We start from the raw sequence: 19060 nt of genomic DNA on the forward strand, positions 1-19060 counted from the left end.
CTCCAAAGATTTTAACTTTACACCAAAAACACTCAAATAAAAATTCACCGCAAAAAATTCTTCAGCCGATTCGGTTTTCACATGTTGATTTGAACAACATTCATGAACTTGCCCGACAACACATTCAGATAGCCAGTGACCGAATGAAAGATCAATATGATTCTCAATGCAAGAATGAAAGCTTCGAAGTAGGTGATCTTGTCTGGCTTTGTAATCCACAACGTCGTCGCGGCTTGTGTCCTAAACTACAAAGACAATGGGAAGGTCCGTATGAAGTTAAGAAGAAAATACATGACGTAATATACAGAATTAAGAAGTTGCCAAACGGTAAACTGAAAGTTATTCACATAAATCGTCTTGCACCATACGCTGGCTCAAATGAAACAGAAGAAGCACGAGTCCTCCAACCGGAGATGAAAGATGCCGCACATCCAAGTTTTAAGGAATTTATGTCAAATTACGCAGAGAGAAAGAGTGCTAGATTCGGCGTGACCACAGAAGTTCAGCAAGATCTGTTTAGTGTTTCAGAAGACGTCTCTCTAGCCCACTCTGTTGCCCAAGATCTCGAGATGACTAAAGGAATATCGTCCGTATTCAATAGAAAGTTCGGCCGCCTGGACGAGTTAAGAAATCAGCAGCCTAAAATTGGAAGAGTACTGCGATTGAAAGATGGTCCTCGATCTTTGCTGTATATGGTGACCAGAAAGTCTTATACCGACATGCCAAGCTACGAGAACATATGGCGTGCTCTAACTAATTTGAAGAAAATCGTGTGTAATGATGACATCAAAAATTTGGCTTTACCAAAAATAGGCCATGCAGTAGAAAATCTGGATTGGAAGATTGTCTGGAATCGTGTGTAGATTGAAGATTGGATAATCGTGTGTAATTATGACATCAAAAATTTGGCTTTACCAAAAATAGGCCATGCAGTTGAAAATCTGGATTGAAGTGGTCTTCAGAGGAACTGGTGTATAAATCACTGTGTGTTGCACGAACCCGAAGATGTCGTACCCTTCAAAGACAGTAGACTGTTATTTCTTCTTGAAGGGTGTATGCAGAGCTGGAGAGTCGTGTAGATTCCGCCATCCTGGGCCTTCATCTAGAGTTGCTGATCGGGACGCTCAGATCTTAAGAGGGGAGCAGTGTAACGAAAGAGAAATCTTGGCCGACCCCCGTATAACAGTAAACACCTCGAGAATGACGTAATCGAATGTTCTAGGCCTCGGCGGAGAGGGGGAGAGAGTTCTCGAACGTACGTCACGTAGGCGGAACAAGCTGATAGCTAGAGATGGGCGTCGATTGTTCCAGAATAACAACTGGGTATAAATACGGGCATATTTGTAAATAGAGTTTAGTCTTAAGCTAAAGTTTGTAAAGTAAACTTGTATAAATAAATAATAAAGTCGTAAATAAATACCCGAACGCTCGTTTTTGTTACAGTATTTTATATGTGGTGTTTAGTAGCATAATTCCTCTATAGTCTTTATAGTTATTGGTATCTCTTGAGTCTCCTTTTTTGTATATCGTGTATAGATATGTAGAATATAATATGATATCCACTCTGTTTCTCAAGATACTTGTCAGTAATTTATATGTGGTGTTCAGTAGCATATTATTTCCTCTATAGTTACGGGTACCTCTTGGGTCTCCTTTTTTGTATATCGTTATTATATGACCCTTTCTCCATGCAATTGGTATATTTTTTGAGTTTCATATTTTTTTTATGAAATTATGGATCCAGTGCGTGAGTCCTTCTCCTCCATTTTTTATTAATCCATTGAATTTCATCCGATTCATTACCATTCGTTTCTTCGTGAATTGTTTCTTTTCCTGCAACTTCCCTATTCATCATCATCATGGTATCTACACTCCTAGTGGAGTGATTGCCGCCCTCTTTGGTCTCTTCCGATTCGTTTGTCGCGGTAAATAAGTCCGCATTAACATTTTGGTTTTACAATTAGTTGTGTGACTTGGCATCTTCTACAATTTTTTCCATTCGTTCCTGTTTTTGCTTATGGTTACCCATTATCTGACTCCCATCTTCTTAAGATCCTCGACTATCTGGTTCTCCCATCTAGTTTTGGGTCTTCCTCGTGGTCTACCTGATACAGGTCTCCATTTGGTAATTTTATCGATAAGGGCTACTGGATTTCTCCTTTCTATATGTCCCATCCATCTGAGTCTCTGTGCCTTGATAAATCTGACGATGTCTTCTCCTTTCAAAAACTTCCCTATTACTCTCGTCTTTTACAACCTTGTCATTGAAGTCTCCCATTATCACCAGAATATCGTTTCTGGCAGTAGCGTACTGATAGATCAGCGAGCCCTGGTTCCAGTTGGGATGCGGGCCTGCTCGCCCAATAAAAACACACATTGTATATCAAAGTTTTTAATAAACATTAAATATAAATCAGCATATATCATAAAATATATTATATCATATACATATTTATAAAAACTCAAGCTAATTTATAGTCCATTTACTCAGAGCTTTTGCTGTAAATTTTAAAGGACCGCTTGGATTGACATGAAATTTGGCGTACACAGTACCCATGGCTAACATGTCAAAGAAAAAAAGGGATATTGTGCCGATGGGTACTTTTGCCCTGGGGGTGAGTTTCACCTCTTCTCGGGGGTGAAAAAACATACGTTTAAGATAAGTCCGGAATTGAATAAACTGACTAATAATTCTAAGCCACTTTAGTTCTATAGTGTTTTTTCACTGTATGGTTATTTTTCAACAAAAAAAAAAACACGTTTTTATACTGTTTTTCTCAAATAACTCAAAAAGTAAGTATTTTATCGAAAACAATTTTCTTAGTAGAAATATAGCTTATAAAAATGGTCCATTTACGAAGTCTGTAGACCCAGTAGGATCAGAGTAGTAGGTAATAAAAAGTAGGTTCTTATTCGGCAAATTTCAAATCGAATATTTAAACTTGAAATAACCATAAAATGAAGCACTTTTACGGAAAAACTAATCGCAACTTTCTTAAAGCTTTATTCTTGTTTTTTTTTTATGAAAGTTTCTAGCATCAAAATTAAGTATTTAGCGCTCAAAATAAATTTGGTCGCTTGTAAGTTATTGGTGATACGAAAAATCTCAAGTAATAAAAAAATAATATTTTTTAAATAATTATATTATAGGTTTTGCTATTATATTTTGGACTTTTTATTTTCCTGAAGACCAAAATTGGTTATGATATGACTGTTCAAAATTTGCATACACTCGTGATTAGTGACTCGTTTAAGCCCATTTAACTGCAGCCATTTCAAAAATAAACACTTTGAACCAATGAATCTTACAGATGTTATAAACAATAAAAAGTAAAGTAATTTCTGAAGCGGTAACGATTAACTGAATTTTGGATGCTAATTGGGAATGATTTTCACTTTTTTTTTACCAACAAAAAAAATGGACCAACATTCTTTTGATCGTAACTTTTGATGTTAGAAACATTTTTAAAAAACAAAAATTAAGCTTTTTCAAATACTTTAAAAAGTTTGAGTTTTCCTCAAAAAGTGCTTGATTTTTTGGTTATTTCACGTTGAAATATTCGATTTTTAATTCGACTAGTAAGAACTCACTTTTCATTAGCTACAACTGTGCTTGTACTGGGTCTACAGACCTTATACATACACCATTTTTTCACTTTTTATAAGCTATGTTTTTGCTAATAATATCTTTTTGATAAAATACTTACTTTTTGATTTATTTGCGAAAAACCGCCTGCAACGTGGTTTTTTGTTGAAAAATAAACATTTTTGGTCGCAAATAACACGAAAAGTATTGACTTCGTGAAAAACTGTTATAGAAAAAGAGTTGCTTAGAATTAGTTAGTTCATCCAATTCCGAGCTTATCCAGTCCCTGTGTTTCTTAATAAATATTGTTTTTAAATTTTTTGATTTTGATATTGGTAGGTATTCTTCGTTTTTATTTAGGTATAAGTACCTACACGAAAATTAAAATTTATTAAGCAGATAGATTTACTAGTAGGTACTATGTACTTGTGTGGTTCAAAATGTCCATATCAAGTTAGAAACAAAAGAAGCAAAAAGGGCACTAGAGCAGGCCCCTGTGGGGCCCGGGCCCTGGTTCCACGGAACCCGCGGAACCATGCTCAGTACGCCACTGGTTTCTGGGTACATTTTCACAAGAATCTTCTAGTTTCTCGTAGAAGTCTTATTTTTTCTCATTACTTCTTTAGCATCTGCTTTAAAGCATAAACGTTTATTATTGACATATAGGCTATTGATTATGTACTATAGAAAGGAACTACAACGTTAACGGGGTTTTATTACTTCATATGGTCAATGAATCTCTATATATGAAAAAAACAGTGGAGTGCTACCATTTAAAGGGGTGCGTTTTTGAGAAATGGGTGAATTAGTCCCTGGGCACAGGTTACATTAGGGTGAGTTCTATGCACTTTTGGTACAAACACGACTACATAAAAATTGTACCTGGTTAAATTTCCTATCTAAATATAACTTTTTAAAGTCAAAGATACTTTTTTTTACAAAAATATATTCAAAAGAAAAAGCCCAAAGAAACCCAAAAGAAAGAAATTTTGTTTTTTGTCCCATAACTTTTGTCCACGGGGATATAGGTATAGACATTGCTTCACAGAAAAAGAACTTACATATTTTCTCTTTAAAATGATGCTAGTAGAGGTCGTTAGGATTTACAGTTTTCGCAATATGATTTTTCAAAGTTCGCCACTCACAGCAATTTTGGGCAATTTTCCTTGTTATTTCGCAAATATTTTTCTGTAACTTTTTTCTACGCAACTTTAGGCATATGCAATGGTACATGTAAGAGGAATAGAAATCAATTACCTTTAAAATGTTCTACTGTATAATGTTGTACGACTTCCTTTAAAGAGGTTATCATTTTCAAGATTTTATACTTTTAACAAGTTTTTATATTTTTTACGATTATTTTTTAAATTTCCCATTATAACTTTTTTTCTTATACATTTAGGTATATATTATATAATAAAAAAGAAAGCTTATTCTGTTTACTTTAAAATGGTGTATTATAAAAAATTCTAGGATTATTTTTGAATAAGATATGCTTTTTGAAAATGTAATAAGTACTTGCAACGATTTTTGATTTTAGGATTATTTTTTAAATTTCTCCTTATAACTTTTTTATGTGATTGTGTGTTATGATTGAATCTTATTTTTTATAGGTAATACTTTGGATCCACTTGACTCGGCCGGGCAAACTTCAAAATATGGATTAATTCCAATATTTACTGTCAAAGCTCCTGCACCACAAGCTTTGCTTGAAAAAATAGCATGTAAATGTACCAAAGGATGTACAAAAAACTGCGGTTGTAGGAAGATAGGAATTAGTTTTTCAATATTCTGCAAATGGTGCATGTGCATGGGTACTAATTGTGGGACTCTAAGATAACTGAGGTGTCAGAGGAAGATATTGAAGCTAATGCTAACGAAGAGATGGACATTGATTTTGAAATTTTTTAAATGTCAACGTTTAAATAATTTTAACTAAAGTGATGTTTTCTAAGACTAATGTTTATGTAATTTTTGTAAAAGAAATAATTTTAAATAATACAGGTAAAAAAATATCAAAGAATCACTCGTTTTCCATTATTTAAATATAGATGATACACCATTTTAAAGAACAGAAAGTAAGCCCTCTTTATTCAGCAATATATAGTATATTCATGTACAAGAAAAAAAAGTTATAATGAGAAATTTAAAAAACAATCCTAAAATCAAAAAGCGTTGCAAGTACTTATTACATTTTGAAAAATAATATCTTATTCAAAAATAATCCTCGAATTTTTTGTAATACAAAATTTTAAAGTAAACAAAATAAGCTTTTTTTATTATATAATATAATATATACCTAAATGTAGAAGAAAAAAAGTTATAATGAGAAATTTCAAAAATAATCGTAAAAAATGTAAAAAATAATATTTTTTTATATTAGGTATTATATATTATATAATATAATATTATATTATATATACTATATATAATATAATATTATATAATATACAATATATCATATAATAATATAATTTTATTTTTATATTATATTATAAAAAATCGTTAAAAGTATAAAACTTTGAAAAACCATAATCTCTTTAAAAAAAAGTCGGACAACGTTATACAGTAGACCATTTTAAAGCTAATTGATTTCTATTTCTATTACGTGTACCATTTCATATACCTAAAGTTACGTGGAAAAAAGTTACAGAACAATATTTGCGAAATTACAAGGAAAATTGCCCAAAATTGCTGTGAGTGGCGAACTTTGAAAAATCATATTTCGAAAACTATAAATCCTAATTACCTCTACTACACAACATTTTAAATAAGAAATATGTAGGTTTTTTTTTGTAAAGCAATGTCTATACCTATATCCTCGTGGACAAAAGTTATGGGACAAAAAACAAAATTTCTTTCTTTTGTGCTTTTTATTTTGAATATATTTTTGTAAAAAAAAAGTATCATTGACTTTAAAAAGCGATATTTAGATAGGAAATTTAACCAGGAACAATTTTTATGTAGGTATGTTTATACCAAAAGTGCAAAGAACTCACCCTAATGTAACCTGTGCCCAGGGACTAATTCACCCATTTCTCAAAAACGCACCCCTTTAAATGGTAGCACTCCACGGTTTTTTCATATATAGATGTCCGTTGACCATATTAAATAATAAAACCCCATTAACGTTGTAGTTCCTTTTAGCTATCTTATTTTGAATATAATCAATAGCCTAATATTAGCTTGGGTGTTCTTGATTTTGATATTTGATGTAGGAAATTTTTTCGCTAACTCCTCTGACTTCCACGACTCAGCTTCTTAGATTTTTACTTACCATAAATGCAGTTCTATTTTGTCCCTGCTTATTTTCTCCGGTATAATACAAAATGAGGTTTTTCTTGGCAAAAATGGAAGAGGTTAAAAGGTCAATCGCGACGATCTAAAATTTAAGTGCAATATGCCTCATCAATCAATCTTATAAAAATAGTCCAAGTAATGAAGCATCTTCTTCTTCAGGTGCCATCTCCGCTACGGAGGTTGGCAATCATCATAGCTATTTTAATTTTTGAGGCAGTAGCTCTAAATAGTTGTTTCGAGCTGCATCCAAACCACTCTCTCAGGTTCTTCAACCATGAAATTCGTCTTAATGAAGCATAAAATAGGACAAAACCTCGCAATTTTTACAGAATGGATCGATTTGCTTGAAAATTTGAGAATAAGTAGTGGATAGTCTAAGGAACAAAATCTATATGATGCCGAAAGGCGCTTTTACCATGGGGGTGGTTGCCGCCCCATCTTGGGAGGTGGAAATTTTTTATTATATTTTGACCTCAAAAGTTGGTAAAAACTTCATTCTAAGCAAAAAACGTTCTATACATTTTTTGATAAAATTAATAGTTTTCGATTTATTCGCTATCGACAGTGTTAGTTTTATATCGAAAAAATCAATGTTTATAATAAGTTTTCTGCTAACAACTCCAAAAATTTTCGTTTTATCAAAACAACTTTACTTAACAAAAATGTACCTTTTAAAAAAATAAACAAAACCATTTTTTTAAATTTTCTTCAAGACCAACAGTAATCGAGCTATACTTTATTATATGTTTGCTCTTCTTCGTCAAATGCTAAATATTGTAGTTTCAAAGTCATAAGACGGGAAAACTGTACATTTTTCGAGGATAACTTGTTAAACTAATTTAAATAATTTAAGAATATCTATCTCCAGAAATAAAGAAAAGTCTCTAGCTCAAAAATTAAAGTGACTTATAATGAAAAGAATGTGAGTCCCTATTTTTTTCAGCGAAAAAGTGATCGAAAGCAACCTCCTAATCACCACCCGTATTAAAATTAGTCATTGGCCTTATTTGGTCTTCTTTATTTATGTATTATTAATAGGTTATAGAAGTTTGACCGGCTTAGATTATTGAGTTTTTAAAAAAATGGAGTCAAAAACGAATAACGAATTTTTGTAGCTTGGAAAAAAATGGCATTTTCTTCAGATTAGAGAGATTACCATCAGAGATACGAAAAAACGTTTAAATATTAAATTGTAGCTTATTTAATTTTCAAGAACCTGGAATGCAAAAATTTTTTCTACCTCAAAAATTGAGTGAGCTATTGACAATTAAAACTTGTAATAACATGCAAAAACCATGTTTACCAACCCTTTCAAAGTCACCGCTTTTTGCGACTGACGATTTTAAAAATATTTAATATTAATAAGCTTATAGATCTTGTAAAAACCTACAACATTCTTTCTTAATAGACTTTCTAGGTTAAAGAATAAAAAAGTTACCGTTTAAAAATCAATATATTTTTTTAAAAAAATAGGAGAAATCCAATTGGAAGCATAATAATGTAAGTTAGCGATGTTTTTAGTCATTGGCCCATTCATGCTTCTTTATGTATGTATTAGTTATAGATTCTAGAAGTTTGACTTGCTTAGAATAATTAGTTTTTAAATAACTGGAGTTAAAAGCAAATAACGAATTTTTGTAGTTTGGTAAAAAATGATCCTTTCTTCAGAATAGAAAGATTATCATCAGAGATACGAAAAAGTCTTTAAATATGAAATTGTAGGTTATTTAATTCCCAAGAAGTCGGTTTGAAAAAAAATTTTCTACGGCAAAAATTGATTTAACCGTAAATGAGTATTATCGAAAAACATTGATTTTTTCGATATAAAACTAACACTTTCGGTAACGAATAAATCGAAAACTGTTAATTTTATCAAAAAAATATATAGAACATTTTTTGCTTAGAATGAATGTTTTTATCAACTTTTGCGGTCAAAATATAATAAAAAAACTCCACCCCCGAGATGGGGTGGCAACCACCCCCATGGTAAAAACGCCTTTCGGCATCATATAGATTTTGATCCTTCGACTTCTTCTTGTTCATGTACCATCTCCTCTAAGAAGGTTGGCAACCATCACGGCAATTCGCATTTTCGATACCGCTGCTCTAAAGAGATCAGCAAATGTGCAATTAAACCAAGCTCTCAAATTGTTTAACCAGGAGATGCGTCTTCTTCCGCGACTCCTTCTACCCTGTATTCTTCCTTGCATTATTAATTGTAACAAGTTATAACGCTCGCCCCTCATAACATGTCCCAAAATTGTAGTTTTCTGACTTTAACTGTATTTAAAACCTCTTTATCTTTTCCCATTCTTCTCAACACCTCGATGTTCGTGACTCTATCCACCCAACTTATTCTTAATATTCTTCTGTAGGCCCATAACTCGAAGGCTTCTAATGTGTCCGAAACATCCTTCTTTAATGTCCAAGCCTCCAACCCATAGAATAATACGGAGAACACGTAGCATCTCAGAAGTCTTATCTTTAAAGAAATTGTAATGTCCCTGCTACAGAGTACTTTTTTCAGTTTGTTGAAGGCATTTCTTGCCTGTCCTATTCTTGCTTTAATCTCTTCTGTGTACTCATTAGTTTCATTAATTATTGTACCCAAATATTTATATTTTTCAACCTTTTTAATTTGTTCTCCATGTATTGTTATGCTTTCTTGGCGCTGTTGGGCTTTTGTGATTACCATAAATTGTGTCTTTTTTGTGTTTAGGGACAATCCGTTTTCTTGGCTGACTTCTACCACTCTGTCAACCATTTGTTGTAAATCTTCAAGACATTCGGCTAATAAAATAGTGTCGTCGGCAAACCGTATATTATTGATTGGTCGGCCATTTACTTTTATTCCCGTGGTTAGGTTTTCTAGTGCTTCCTGGATTATTTCCTCTGAATACAAATTGAACAAAGTAGGAGACAGGACACAGCTCTGTCTGACGCCCCTCTCAATCTGTATTTCATTTGAAAAGGCGTTGTTCTCTTTTACCGCAGCGATCTGATTATAATAGATAGCACTAATGATCCTGATGTCCCTCATATCTAAGTTTTTCTTTTCAAGTAATTCGATAAGGCGGTTATGTCTGACCTTATCGAAGGCTTTGTTGTAATCCAAGAAACACATATATACTGGCTGATTAACATCCATGCACCTTCGACTATCCACTAACTATTCTTAAATTTTCAAGCAAATCGATCCATTCTGTAAAAATTGCGAGGTGAAAAGCTTCGGTTCCTGGACTAAAAAGAAAAAATAAATATTCAGTTTCCTGTAGATAAATAATATACAGGACTCTTTAAAATAATTAGAAGATATTATAGGTCAATTTTTTCTCTACTATATGGGCGTACATAATTAATACTAGACCATCGTGGGAGTTTTAAAAGAATAGATACTTAAATCAATCCTTATACGTGAACTGAAGAATTAACTCACGTTCTTTCAGTGGTCAAGTGACCTAATGCAATTTGTTACACACCTAACAGCACACTGAAAATTTTCGTAACTCGCCTTCACTGAAGAGCCTACCTAAAAGGTTTTACATCAATCCGTAAGTGTTTCACACACCTTCACAGGGTGTATTTTATATACATTTGCCAGGTGGATATATTATTTTTAGATGATATTCTTCTGCAAAACATTTCTAGAATAAAGAGTAATTCTCTTCTAGCTGCTAATAATGCAGAACGTTTAATTACATATCAATGTTTCTGCTTGATTCCTTGTAAAATTTCTTAAAGCCGCCTAAAAAAAAATTAACATCTTTGCACAACAACAGACTTGTCGAGTCTACATAGCTTTGGTGCCAATATAGTTTTGAGATAATTCGTAAGTCTTTTTCATCAACAATTGCAATTTTCCTCAGAACTTCAATCATATTTTTGTGGTTATCGCAGTCGAAAACTTTTCGATAATAAATAAAACATACATATAAATCTATATTCTAGTCTCTGCATCGTTATGTTAACACGTTAGAGACAAAAAGAGCTTCTCTTTTTGTGTCACTCATTTTGAACTGACACTTATTGTAAATTCGTGTGTGGATATTCTCGAATAAATTTTTAACATCTTGAACGTGTTTACAAATCTTGAAAATAAGTTTACTTACTAAATTATGAAATTACAACAAAAGCCAGCTTGTGTAGCATAACAATAGATTTAATTGACAAAAAAGCTGAAAACTTCATAAGCAGCAAGTTATAAACCGTCACAACATTCACCAACAAGAAGGTACTTTCTTTCTAAGCTGATATAAAACATTAGTTTTGGTTATAGCATATTATGGTGCATTAGTTATTATTCGGCAGTACTTTACATTGCTTTTATAAATTATATCGTACTTGTATTATCCAGTTTAGTAAGACTCACATTTTTGTTTCAGTCCTTCTTCGGCAGAACTTACAACAACATAAGCTCGATCTCGGAATGCAAGAACAACGGCCAATGTGTCATCAACAAGAAAAACCGCACAGCTTGCAAAGCGTGTCGACTTCGGAAGTGTCTCCTAGTTGGCATGTCCAAAAGCGGATCCCGCTACGGCAGGCGATCGAACTGGTTCAAAATCCATTGCTTGCTTCAGGAGCAACAGCAACAGCAGCAACAAGCAGGTGAGGAACAAGCTTAGTTTTCTTTTAAAATAGAGAGTTAGTGATGGGTGTACACCTAAACATACACTCAAAAAAATTTAGTTCGTAATATTGATTAACAGTGATTATTGAATACTATTTCGTTGTAACAAAAATTTAATTTATTTATTCAGACAATAAGTTAGTTTCGTATATTTAATAAATAATGGTAATTCTGGCAACAAAGCACTTTTTTGATTTCGTAGATGATAAGTAATTAACTTGGTTTATCGTGACAACGTACAGATTTCATTAAAACAATGTACAAATGTTGTTAATATAGAGTAATATTTCATTATTCCATAGATGTAAACTGATTGTTGTGACAACGAATGTATTAATCAATCTACTACTGCGTTTACACCACAATCAATGTGTTCATGGTAACAATAAACGAAGTTGTTGGAACAATAAATGTTTTGCTTGAGACCATTTGAAATCTAACGGCTTTTCCTTATCGTTTTTTGTTAAACAATGCTGTTACCTCTGCCGAAGTGCCGAATAATTTCATTTCGTTTCCAAGTGTAGTCCGTACTGGAAGGAAGTTTTCGTGTGTCTATTATCGTATTCATTTTTTTCGAATCCTGAGAAAACTAATTAGTATTTTTGAAAAATTTAAACGCAGAATAAAATATTACAGTATAATCGAGGGTCTCAAGTCCCTGAGAACTTTTATATTGATTATTTTAATAAGTCACAGGGGTGAAAAGAGAAAATTTAGTATGATTTTTAATTTTAAATATACCATTCAAGAGAAAATTTTTGTTTATTCTAAGGGACTGTCAGCCCTCGGTAATAATGTAATCTTTTATTCTGCGTTTAAATTTTTCAAAAAGATTCGATCGAAATTTTTAATCCCCAAAAGGATTAAAGTGTTATACATTTTTGGAATCACTATTTCAAACGCTTTTAAATGAACTGTCACATGATGTACTTTCCCATTAAAAAAAAACAAAGTTGTGGCTGTCACCTGAAGAGGGATCGCGTAAAGTTCGAAACATTGTTGTTAAAATATACTTTGATTATTTTAAAAATCGACCTGTCCGAGTGTTTTGCTTTTGTGCTAAAAATAAATAATAATATAAGGGGGCAACACTTTTTCCAGCGCGCTGTATAAGTGAAATCATATGAGAAACCACACAGTGTAAAGTTCATTAGGTTTAGGACAAAAAAGGGGGATTTGCCAAATTATTATTAATCAATTAATATCATACATTGAGCTAATGCATTCAGTAATTACCAATATAAAATACGTTAATCGTAGGAATGAACGAAACTGATTGCTGGGATGAATAGTATTGCTTGTATGAATAACCGTATTTATTGTGGGAATGAACGGAATTAATTGTAAGAATAATAATGAATATCGCTTTGTTGTTCCAATAAAACCAAGAATTGGACAAATTTTAAGTATTGCTTTTGTTGTCTGAATTAACATTTTTATTAATATTACGTACCTTTTTCATTGAGTGTATTTCTTCATATCTGTTGTATCTTCTTATTGCAGTGCCTATCCGTTTCAGATGTTGACGACCATCATGGCAATCTGTACTTTACATACTGCTGCTCTGAAAAGATCTGTGCTTGTTATGTTGAACACCGCATATACATTTTTCAGCCAGGAAATTCTTTGCCTTACTGGTCGTCGTTTTCCTTATAGAGGGCCCTGATTCTAATTCAAATTTCGACTCAAAACAAGTCGCAATCAATATGGCGACGTTGAAATGCGACTGTGCGAGCCCTGTGAATTTTAGTTGAACTAACGAAATGATGTCACAAAATAGCGACTTATCGAAATTAACAGCGAGCTCAAAAAATTGGTTGATATTATAATTTCGAGTCAAAATTATTGTGACACGGACATAATGAATATGAATGGCCGAAAGCGAGGTTAGGTTTAGTTTAGGAGATGTGTTTTGTTTGTTTCTTGCAAGGAAAACTAAAGGAAAAGGTAGTAATGTGGCTGGGTTTTATGGAAATTTGCTGGTTTTGCAGAAATTAGATAGAATAGTATTAAATTAGAAATATAATAATTGAGAATTTCCATAACGTGAATTATCAACACAATGAAAGATGTAAGGTATTAATCTGGGAAAATTAGTATAAAAAAAGGAAAATTATGTACCGGCTATTTTATTGCTGGACGGACATGCTGGAATCAAATCGTAAGATTCCATATATTAGTAATGTAGCTACGCAAATTCCTCAGAAAGTGTGCTATTTGGTTTATAAACTAAGCGCGCCGAAATATTTTTTCAATTATTGCTCTGTAACTCAGAAGATTTTAACGTTAAACCAAAAACTTACGCCAAAAACACTCACATAAAAATTCACTGTAATTTAATTCTGCACATAGATATTTTTTTCCGATTTCCTTCGGCGGAAATTTTCCTCGAAAAATTCGGATTTTCCAAACAAAATCTTTAATTTCTAACTCAAATTTTAGGGAAGTAATTATTTATCATTAATTAAATAACTTGGTGACATAAATCTTTTTTTTATTAGTGTCTTGAAGATATGAAAATTTGTATGTACAAAGAGGACCGGAATAAAAAGGTGATGGTCCAAAGATTGAAATCCTGTTGTTTATAATTTTGTCGCAAATGCCGGAAAATTTGACCGGTTATATCTGGAACCACTCCTCGCAATTCAATTTTTTTTCTTTGAAAAGGGCACAGAAGCTGTGCCCTTTTCAATAGCGTTAACTTAATTTAATTTAATCTAATATTTTCTGAGGGGTTCTATTTGTTTATAAGCCAAAAAATTGTTTCTCTATAACATTCCTAAGACCGCTCAAATAGTCCAATTTCAATTATGTAAAGTACGTTGAATAGATATAGTGCTTTTTTATACGAAAATCATAGTTATTCTGGTGTATCATAACCTTTCTGCTTATTATTTCGACTGAAATTTTTTAATTAACATTTCAATTATTGCTAAACTATTGGTTAGATTGTCGCCGGCCTCCTGATATATAATCTACTATAAAAATCTTTCATGTCATCAATTTATTTAATTATTGATAAATAATTACTTGCCTAAAATTTTAATTGAGAATTTGCAGATTTTTTTTGGGAAAACTCGGATTTTCCGAGTAAAATTTTTGTTGAAGGAAATCGGAAAAAAAAAATAACTTTGTGCAGAACTAAATTACGGTGAATTTATATTTGAGTGTTTTTGGTTTAAAGAAAAAAATCATAGGAGTTACAGAGCACTAATTAAAAAAAAACAAGATCTAGGAGTGCTAATTTGTTTATAAATAAAATAACACACTTTCTGCGGACTTGTCATACCCTATATTACTAATATATGTAATCTTAAGATTCGATTTTAGCAACAAAATAGCTGGTAAATAATTTTTTCCAAAAATGGTCTGTTTTCGATAATTTTCCCAGACTATCAACAACTATTGCGGTGGTTGCGTAGCCAATAAATCCAATAAACTGGAGCTCCAACCCAAATTTTGAGCGGTGTCAAAATGATAACGTTAATATCCCCATTGTAACTAATATCGAAATGAATAAGAATCGCTATAAATTGCGACCATCATGGCGGCGTCGAAATTAAATAGCGACCTCGAAATGAATTAGAATCAGGGCCCTGTTCCCTGTAAAATTAGTTGCAGCAATCTACATCTTTCGCAGTTCATCATGAGCGAGCTAATTTCAGCTGTTTTTATTGTGGTTAACAGCTCTTTTTCCTTTTGCATTTTTAATTAGATGTCCTGATTAAGTAACGGGGTTGGTAGGAGATATCTTCAGGATTCGACGATAAAGCCACATTTAAATTACTTATCATTATTACATTACTCATTCCGTCTAATAGAGCCCAGAGTTCTAGGGAATCGAATGACTTATTTTAATCTACAAATGCCAAATGAAGAGGTTCCTTGTATACAGGGTGTTTGGTAAAGAATGGGCCATGGCTTAACCTCTGGTTCCTGAGGTTAAAATAGGCCGATTTAAGCTAACTTACCTTAGTACAACGTTTATAATAACCGAGATACAGGGTGTCAACCTTTTTTTTATTTATTATTGAATTTTTCCTGATAGGTATGAGATAACAACATGAAATTTGGTATGTGGGGGTTTTTTGGGTCGAGAAAACTAAATTCCCTACCAAAAATTATGTATTGCCCAGAGGGCGCCACACACGCCTTTCAGCACTTATTTATTACGTTCAATTTTTTTATCCCTCACTCTGTATAATTTTGACATTAAAATTTTTGTTCTCCTATTAGTTTTACTTAAAAACGGTATACTTCTTTTATCTCCCTAAACTCAACCGTTTTCGAGATAAACGCATTTTAAATCTGCGATACACCATCATTTTTAGCATAATATCATTGTAGTTACACCCGAAATATAACTTAAAACCATAAAATTATTCAAAAATGTATGGCAAATTTCTTCAAATGGAATTTGCGATGCAATGACATTTTGAGAACTGGCACAAATATTATGGTTTTAAGTTATTTTTCGGGTGGAACTATGTACAATGATATGCTAAAAATGATGGTGTATCGCAGATTTAAAATGCGTTTATCTCGAAAACGGTTGAGTTTAGGGAGATGAAAAGTATACCTTTTTAAGTAAAACTAATAGGAGAAAAAAATTTTAATGTCAAAATTATACAGAGTGAGGGACAAAAAAATTTGAACGTAATAAATGCGTGCTGAAAGGCGTATGTGGCGCCCTTTGGGCAATACATCATATTTGGTAGCGAATTTAGTTTTCTCGACCCAAAAAACCCCCAAATACCAAATTTCATGTTGTTATCTCATACCTGTCAGGAAATATTCAATAATAAATAAAAAAGAGTTTAACTTTGACACCCTGTATCTCGGTTATTATAAACTTTATGCTAAGGTAAGTTGGCTTAAATCGGCGTATTTTAACATCAGGAACCTGAGGTTAAGCTATGGCCCATTCTTTACCAAACACCCTGTAATTTGTTATACTTTTTGATAAGTGTCCTTATTTGTCTGTAGGTGTTCTGTGGTACTATAACCTTTGCAAAATCCAGCTTGTTGAACAGGCTGGTAATTATCGAACATATTTGATTGTCTGTTGGTAATTATTTTGGTAAGCAGTTTGTACGGATGTGGTAAACCTGCTTCTTCTTCTTCTTCAGGCTGTCCACGCCTTCCCATGAGTTCTCCATTCTTCTCTGCTTTGTGCTATTTGGTGCCACTTTCTCCCCATTTTTGCTTTGATGTCGTCTAAACATCCTTTTCTTTAGATTTTTTGGTATCTTTTTGTTTTTTAACCCATTACTGAGTCTTCGTACTACTGCCAATATCATTCGGATTCTTCTAGTTATTTCTGCAGTTTTTAATCTGTTTGTCTAATTTGATCGTGTGACACATTTATATGTATAATATATATTCTTCGACACTTTCAAACTCACTTCAATCTAATTCGATTGTGATATCTTCATTTGTCATCACTTTTGTTTAATTTGAGTTGATTTTTAAACCGACTTTTTCAGATTCTTCTTTAACGCTCCGTTAGCATGTAGATTAGTTCTTCTGTATTGTTGTTTATGAGTAGGTACTATGTCATCGGAAAATCTTGGATAACCTATAAATAAGACATCAACTTTACTTTCACATTGTTCCCAATTTAACTTCTTGAACAATTCTAATGCAAGAGTAAATAATTTTCGAGAGATAGTGTCTCCCTGTCTAACTCATCTTTCCGTTATTCCGAATCAATCCTTGCGTTATTCATTCCTTCTAATACGGCCCAGAGTTCTATGGAATCCAATGCCTTATTGTAATCCACAAATACCAAATGAAGTGGTTCATTGTATTCGTTAAACTTTTCGATGAGTGTCCTTATTGTCTGTAAGTGTTCTATGTTCTATGGTATTATAACCTTTGCGGAATCCCGCTTGTTCAACAGGCTGGTAACTATCGAATTTATTTGATAGTCTGTTAGCAATTACTTGGGTATGTATTGCATGGCAGTGATAACAAGCTTATTGGTCTGTAATTGTCGACTTTGTGTTTGGAATTTTGTGAAAAGGTTGGAATAGCATCCCCAAAGAGGCACTTGTTGATTAAGATTTTAACTGCCACCAAAATAGTTTGACCTCCAGCTGTACTCATCTTTTTGTTATTCCGTCGTCTCCAGTAGCTTTTTCAATATTTTTCTGTTTTGAGGCCTTTTGAACTTCCTCTTTAGTAATTTCTGGTAGTGTTTCAGATCCCACATTTAGTATTTTAGATCCTACATTTAGTTTTTGGGTTTTGGTACGCTGAACGAGTATCAATCCCTATACCTAGAAATCTTCTACAATATGTATTATTTGTTTTTTTTTCGTTTATTCCATTTTTGTCTTTTTGAGTTTTTATCTTTTGTTCTCTATAATATTTTAGATTTTTTCGGTATTGTTGTCTCTAATATTTTGCCTTATTCAATTTCTTATTATTTTATTCTAGTAAGTTTCGATCCATGCACCGTGTCTTTAGGCATGTGTTATGTTTCTCTGATCCTCGCTCAGTGATTTAACTCGTTATTATCGTTTCCTTCAAATCGTTATTATGAAGATGCCGTAGTTTTAAGGACTTGATGTATTAAATACCTTATTCTGTAGTTAGTATATGAAATAATTATCAAAATTTTGTTGTTTCTTTTAGTAATTTTGAAAACTTTGTTATAGGTTCCAATATGGTAGCTGCAGCAAACCTTCTTCGTCCACATCCATATCTGTCCCCACTCTTCAGGAACCCGGGCATAACAACTCAGCACACTCCTCGAGACACCAGCCGCTCTTCGGAATCAGACAGTGGAGCGTCTTCCGCTGACCCTGAAGATGACCTTCGCTCGAATAGCGCCTTAAGCTTCTTAAAATCATCAGCATCACCTACAAGTGACCGCGAATTCTATGCCACAAAAAAACTGCCTTCCCCTTCGAGTGACTCTGAGTTTTTCGCGCGGAAAAAAATCGTCAGTAGTGCCTTAAACAACATTCCACCCGTTTCTCCTGCGTCGCTTCCTTCAGTTTCTCCCAGTGAAGTAGTTCCTAAGTGGCTGCCTCCTCTACAAGGTTTGGGGGATCCGTCTGCGTGGAAAGACCTATGGCGGGCTCCACCTCCAGTGGCAGCCCCAGCACCTGACCAAGATCAACCGATAGATCTCTCTGTGAAAACGCAAAGTGCTGTAGGGCCATTGTCTGATCAATCTGAAGAGAGCGATCAAGAACTGAATATCGATGTGGGTATAGATGAGCCTTTAAAATCCATGCCACTAGATTTGACTTTAGATAGACAGGTAACGGATGTTACTAATTGACCATGTGTGATTGTACAATCAATTATGAAGCAAAAGTTAGCAGACAAATTAAAAACTATTATTTATATTGAATACGAGTGCCTTATTTACAAAATATATTATACAACAGGATATATTATAGACAATAATGTATTTTAAAATTTTGTGCTAGCTTTTTCTTGATAATAATTTCATCGTAGGATGTTAAACAGTGCCAGTATAAAAGAAATTGGTAAGCTTTTAAAATAGGCATCTTATTAATGTACTTTCT

The 19060-nt window shown here is 32.9% G+C and overlaps 1 protein-coding gene across 1 annotated transcript in view; it reads left to right on the forward strand.

The window, feature by feature from the left end:
• Nucleotides 1-18859, forward strand: part of LOC126884668 (protein embryonic gonad-like) — a 484503-nt gene extending 465644 nt beyond the window's left edge. The window contains exons 3-4 of the mRNA XM_050650739.1: nucleotides 11269-11494; nucleotides 18179-18859. Of these exons, the coding sequence (XP_050506696.1) occupies nucleotides 11269-11494; nucleotides 18179-18810 (858 nt within the window). The 3' untranslated portion in view covers nucleotides 18811-18859. The remainder of the gene's footprint in view (nucleotides 1-11268; nucleotides 11495-18178) is intronic.
• The last annotated feature ends 201 nt before the right edge of the window (nucleotides 18860-19060 follow it).

The sequence above is a fragment of the Diabrotica virgifera genome, chromosome 5 (assembly GCF_917563875.1).
Source record: "Diabrotica virgifera virgifera chromosome 5, PGI_DIABVI_V3a".
Taxonomy (NCBI): Eukaryota; Metazoa; Arthropoda; class Insecta; order Coleoptera; family Chrysomelidae; genus Diabrotica; species Diabrotica virgifera.